Source organism: Mizuhopecten yessoensis, unplaced genomic scaffold (genome assembly GCF_002113885.1).
Source record: "Mizuhopecten yessoensis strain PY_sf001 unplaced genomic scaffold, ASM211388v2 scaffold2329, whole genome shotgun sequence".
NCBI lineage: Eukaryota > Metazoa > Mollusca > Bivalvia > Pectinida > Pectinidae > Mizuhopecten > Mizuhopecten yessoensis.
Genome location: NW_018404492.1, coordinates 1357107 through 1363529, shown reverse-complemented (window position 1 = coordinate 1363529; position 6423 = coordinate 1357107). Strand labels below are relative to the sequence as shown.

Here is a 6423-nt window from a genome sequence, read left to right as displayed (position 1 = left end):
ACGTCAACAGGAACTGAGGAGCCACCAACACTTAACGAAAGACAACATAAACTCAACAAAAATAAGGTCAAGTTAGGTGCTCGAGTTAAGAAAATAAATTGAATTTCAATATCTTTAATGTACAAGTTTAAAATTCTGTGTTAAATTGTCGCAAAGCCAACCATACTGGACCCAGGTCGTTTTCTTGTTCATTTTAATGGTTTTCTTGCTAAGTTATATTTTTGTAAATACAGTGTATCTTGTCCCAGTTTTATTGATTCTTAATTCAACTATGGCATTCTCATCTATTTTTTCATCGAATTTTCCAGGTTCTTTATTTTTGTAACTCAATAATTAAAATAGCCATGTGATGTATTGTGATGTAATTGTCCATATATGTACATTGTATATAATCATGAGTTTGATAGGGCAATATTGGAAATTAGATGACAGGAAAACCTCCCATACATTTGTACAAAGTAACACCCTCAAGTAAAACAGAATTAGAATAAAAATCAACAACAAATTGTAATGTAAATGTCACAAATTTATTCATTAGGCATAATAAGTTAAATATGAAATAAATAGACAAAAACATTTTACAGTGCTTTAAAGAAACACAGCATAGAAATTAACATCAAAGTACATGTACCCTTAATGTCATTTTTTGGTTTTTCCTCTCGGGAGGAAAAAAGCCACACTCATCAATTTGATGAAACAATAATTCACCAGCCTTTTGATCATGGTGATAATTATGCAAATATTTTGTAATTTTCATACAAGTTACTGGAGTTAGAACGGGATTATCGACACACCCATCATTGCACCAGTAAAATATACAGTTTAAAGCAAAATCATTTACTTTTGTCGTTTAAATAAGTCCTGTGAAAATTGGTAAAGGTATCTTATGTACATATTTAACAGTTTTTGATGAAAAATACTTTTAAGATTCATTATTCTATATTCAGAAGTGAATTCCAACATTCCTATAAGTGCCCTGTGCGACACCATTTTTTTGAAGTGTGCATGTCATGTGTTCCTTTGATTTCCATGTCATGATAAACATGCTAGACACTGATAATTAAATGTCATCTATGAAGAATAAAAAAATGAGAAAAAAACAAGAAATTGATAGCTGGGGAGAATGGAGACACAGAGACTTTTTTCCATAACAAAACAGCATTATTTCAGAATTAGAAGGTGTAAAACATAAAACACAACATTGGTATATGTACTTACCACAATAATGGGTAATTCTATCTCGCATCTAACAGATTGTAACATTCCTTGGTTTCATTTCAACATATATGTTGCAATGATGTCAAATGAGTAAGGCGACTTAAAAACTAAAATTAACATTGAAGTACTACAATTAATCATAAACTAAGCTTCCCTTTACTCCCTTCCAGCGTTCCTTCAGTTCCACATGGCACCCTAGATCCCGAAGGGCAGCTTTGGCATCATCCTCACAAATTGGGTGGTTTTTAAGGGCTTCGTTAATCAGGGCCTCAGCTCCTAATTCCAAAATAGGTTCACAGTGTTCCCTTGTTCTGGCCACAAGATTCCTCAGCACATTGCAAGCTTGTTTCTGAAACATTTATAGAAGTCTGTATCAAATGCACGTCATTCTACTCGATACTTAACTTTGGTTTTGTCTGATATTATAATAATACAATGTTTATTTGTTTGTTTGGGTTAAAACGTCCTCGCAACAGCCAGGGTCATTTGAGGACAGGTGCCTAGGGAGACAACGCCTGAAACAGAAAGTAGATAGAAAAGGAAGACAGGAAAAATAGGAAACGAAAAAGATTCAGAGTGTTGCAATGGGGTAGCAGATGAATTTTAGTCTCTTTAATGTCCTCTCAGTAGAAACACAGAAGAAAACCCCCGATTCTGCAGGGGGTCCCACATTCGTCACCTTTTACAATACACATGCAACGGGATAAAGCAGGTCCATTCTTAGTTTCTTCGATGTCCCCTAAACAGATAAACATGGAAGAAACCAACCCCGATTCAGCAGGGGGGCCCACATAAGTAGCCTCTTACGATCATGCAGTCTTACAAGTTTATTTATAGATTCAATAACTAGAAATATTTGACGTTGTAGAAATTGACTTCTTGTCTGAAAATATTAACCAATTTATCATGTACAGTACCTGTAAACCGGCTACCTTGGGATGTATTTTCATGGCCTGGATGATGGACTGGTGGCCACAGAGATTCATGACTGTAGTACAGTGATTTGGATTACGCAGGATCAGAGAGGCTATCGAAGCACAACACAGTTCAGCCACTGCCGAGTTGGCCTGGTGTTTAATCATGGCCACTAAGATTATCTCCATTGCATTGCTCTTTACAGCTTCTACTTTTACTTCATCATTTCCTGCCAAAGCTTTTATGAGACCAAGAGCTTGCCTCACAACTCCCTAAAAGAAAACATTTTACAGAGATGAGTTAAGTATTGTGCAAGTACAAACCTACTACATGTACCAAGGGTTTGTCTCCCAAAGGCCAATTATACCTACCGGTACATAAAATAAGCCATATCTATACTGAGATATTTTAGGACCCTGTTCAGAGTCTGCCAGAAGTTGCCTCTGATGCCATGATTCAAACAGATCTCGACCAGAAAACTAGCATTCAAACAATGTAATATAGACAGCATGGTCACCCAGGGCTGATAACTATTAGAAAGGTTAAGTTATCTCAATAGACATTAATTCAACAGATATATCACCAGGTTTTTGCACAGTATTGCAAAATTTAAGCCTTTTCCATAGAGAATGTAGTGTTAACATTTAAATTCCAGAATAAATACCTCACCTTATCTTTGACACTGTTTTGTAACGCCCGCAGGATAAATTCTAATCCTTCCATGTCACTCACAGCCTTACAAAACTCAGATCTCACCAACAGCTTGGTTAGTGTTGAGAACAGCTCTTTTAGAACACTTGGGTTGGCAGTGTAATCTGCAACATACAAATCAGAACATAATGTGACATTACATCATCTGGGGCAAAGATCATGTCACGTGATGTGGCCTTGTTCTTTATCAGGAGAGTAATAGTATGTCATACAGCATTATTCTTTGGCATATCATGTACTAAAATATTTTATGAATGAAGCATATATCAGGGAAAGTCTTTGCCAAGGTTAACCAGAAAGTATAAACATCAGATCACCAGGACTGGACTTTTTCCAAAAAAAAATAACTCTGGTTCAACTGTTTGGAATGCCATAAATGTAAATGACTATAACCTGGGGTAAGGCCTTACCAGAACATCAGGTGACATGAATTTGGGCTAGAGGTTAATCAAGGAGTTATAAAGGGATTTATTGGAATATTGTGTCTGATCTGACATTTGTTTTGGGCAGGGATTCATCAGGACATCCTGTGACATTGATCTGGCTGAGGAATTTTTTCAGGACATTATGTAATATTCATTTGGGCCATTGTTTTTATGTTATATTAATTTGATGCATTGATAAAATCAAAGTAGCTATACTCTTGTCAGTAGAAGTCAAATGTTTGCAATAAGTTTACCTTTACACAAATTCAGAAGTGTTTCTAAAGCATTTCCTTCTGTCACAATGGATTTAGCATTCTCATGTGCCTGTCCAAATGGCACTCGAATATCGTCATCTAAGGTGAGCACTCGGAGGGCCCCACAGGTCTCTATCACCACCTTTTCACTACTTTTGTGCCAGTTTAACACCTCCGATAATTTCGAAATAAGACCTTTCTTTACAAACATCTGACGGTTTCCCTCATGCTTTGTACATGTGTTCGTAATAACTCCAACTGTGAGATACAACAAATCCTCATTGTTCCTAAAAGTGTCCAACATATCCATCAGTAACGTACAGCCATGATCGTCTAACAAATCGGGTTGACCATCGGTGAGAGACAGCAAGGACAATAAAGTCTTTTGAAGCATTTTATCATCTGTAAGAAACTTTTCTACAGCCTGTATCAGGGCTGGGTAAGCTTGGTTATTGCCAGCTAGACATCGCCTCGACAGATCAACATCACACTCAGCTCGTATCATCACAATACAGTCTGTTATCTCTGCATTTGAAGATCCTTCACTGTCCAGAGAAATCTTCAGGTTTTTGATAGCTGTTATAACTGGGTGTTCAGTGGCATCTCCCTGTCCAGAAAACAGCCTCGAGTCTTTCACAATATTACTGAGGTTCACACTCTATTATGAAAAAAGAAATTGTTAAAACTATTATCTATTGCATAAACAAATCTATCATTAATCTTTATCAAATTTGAGATAGTGATAGCTGAGGGGAAAAGACTTACAACAGTTAGTAAATCATAGTATCAACAACAAAAAAGTTAATAGCTATTGTAAGATATAAGGCTCAAAATACTACTAAAATACTGAACTTTTTGATAAAAAATTTTTTGCTAAAAGCCTATCTAGGTACCTGTGACTCAAACTGCTTTACTGCATCATCTATTGCTTCATCGGCATCCATTCCAAACTCCTCCATATTCTCCCTCACCACATCATCAAAGGTCTGCTGTGTTATCACCTTAGCCATCTGTAAAAAGATTTGTAATAGAACTTATATTTGTAGATCTATCATGGTATATTATTGGATATATATAACTATGAGAAATACCTCTTAAAATTGGGTATAAAGATGCATGATTTTAATATTAAGAATGTCTGCCGTTGTCTTTGTGTCACTGTAATGTTGTCCATCTCAACTTATATATATATAGAAAAAATCGTTTTGGTAATGTTTTGAACTTTGAACAAGAAAGTAATGTATATAGAATCTTTCAAAGTATCTCAAACCCAGCCCTCTCTACCTTTTCACAACATGGTAGCTTAATTTATCTATAAAATTATGAACTCAGTATTCGAAAGTTATGGTAGTCTGATAGTCTGATAATCTTGTCGCTCTACATGAAGTTCAGTTGTGTTAGCCCCATATTGGCTAGGCAATTTTATTGTCATGACCTGCATTTTTCAGTCATTAATAATAATACATTTTTCCTGAAAAAAAAGTATGAAATCAAAGTGTTTAAATACTGACAACAAGTCGCAGCAACATGGTTCCGTTATGTTACAAACTGCTGACCAGAGTAGTGAGCTTGTGTACCGAAAAATGCAAGCGTTTGTGCGAAACAGGTATTCAACAATTCTTAAACAATCAAAAGCCATACATATATGTGTGTTACTGGTGATCATGAGGGGAAAATGCTTGCAAGACCAGGATTCCAACAAAGAATCTCTGAACTTAAAACGAATGCTCTAACCAAATGAGGTACACCTATTCGCCGGCGATCGATCCAGCCCAGCCACTAGCCAGAGTTTCCTCTGGCCCTGACACCAGACTTAGACATTTTTACAGATAGGTGTCTGGTGCAGGGTCTCAACACCAGACATTTATCTGCTAAAATGTCTTAGTTACGTATACGACACAAGACATCTATCTGTCAAAACGTCCAAGTCTGGTGTCAGGGCCAGAGGAAACTCCAGATATCCAGTCATATGAGCTCGTTTCGCTCAACAGATAATATTCGGTAAAAAATCTAGGTTGTTGTCATGAAACGATATCATAAAACTTTTGTTTACCTATTATTATCTATTGATCGAAACGAGCTTGTTTGTGCTCCATCCCAGTTAACACTCTCCAAACTTAACTGTAAACTTTTAAATCATGTAAATTTAATACAGTTTAACCATCGCAGTGGCGGATCCAGAGACCTATCTGGGGGGGTTTCCAAAGTTCCTGGGGGGGGTTTCCATGTGGGGAAAAATTGAGGAAAATGGTGAAAATACATGATTTTTAAAGAAAATTCTCAGGGTGGGGGGGGTTTCCTGAAGCCCAAAAAACCCCTCTGGATCCGCCACTGCATCGGATGACATTAAAACTTCAATAATGAAGACTTAAAATTGTCATTCACTCATTGCCAAAAAAAGAGAAAGAATTACTGTGTACTGAGTCTGTAGTGAATCAAACGTAAAATTACTATAACAAATAATCGGTCATGAAAAATGCAAACCTTTCTTCCTAGACGCCTTCGATTAAAATAAGTTATTCAAGACTGATCTTTTAAAATAATCCAGATTATTCTAGAAATGGAGCATTGGTCGGAACATGTTTCCATGTGTGTGTAGCCAAACAACATCCTACCGGAAATTTAAACACCATAATAAAGTTCTATAAATCTGTAATTCATTCGTACTAGTTGATCAACTCAAATCGACAACTACTGTAGCATTATTTATCTCCATGTGTAAATAAAGTAATCTTAACTACATTCTTGTTTCAAAAGACACACCTACAATAATAAAATATGCGCGCAGGAATTTATTAAATAGTAACGGATATTCCAGTAACAAAACATACCGTAACATTGAATCCGGATCCAATCAAGCTGATCGTCCTCGTATTTGGAATATAAAATATGATTATGCT

General features: G+C 36.1%; 1 protein-coding gene across 1 annotated transcript; it reads right to left on the bottom strand.

Moving 5' to 3' along the window:
• Positions 1 to 517: 517 nt before the first annotated feature.
• LOC110445588 (armadillo repeat-containing protein 6-like) lies at positions 518 to 6153 on the bottom strand. The gene is made up of 6 exons (XM_021490265.1): positions 6008 to 6153; positions 4417 to 4533; positions 3524 to 4181; positions 2803 to 2948; positions 2136 to 2405; positions 518 to 1567 (listed from the first exon to the last, which is right to left on the bottom strand). Exons 2-6 carry the CDS (start codon positions 4531 to 4533, stop codon positions 1352 to 1354), a joined length of 1407 nt encoding a protein of 468 aa, XP_021345940.1. The 5' UTR covers positions 6008 to 6153; the 3' UTR covers positions 518 to 1351.
• Positions 6154 to 6423: the final 270 nt, after the last annotated feature.

Bases quoted from the DNA above. Each gene is read 5' to 3' on its own strand.
- LOC110445588 (XM_021490265.1), bottom strand. From the start codon at position 4,533: ATGGCTAAGGTGATAACACAGCAGACCTTTGATGATGTGGTGAGGGAG. The intron at 2,949-3,523 runs GTAAACTTATTG...TGTATGTTGCAG, and splicing joins ACTTCTGAATTTGTGTAAAG to ATTACACTGCCAACCCAAGT. The intron at 2,406-2,802 runs GTGAGGTATTTA...GTTTTCTTTTAG, and splicing joins AAAACAGTGTCAAAGATAAG to GGAGTTGTGAGGCAAGCTCT.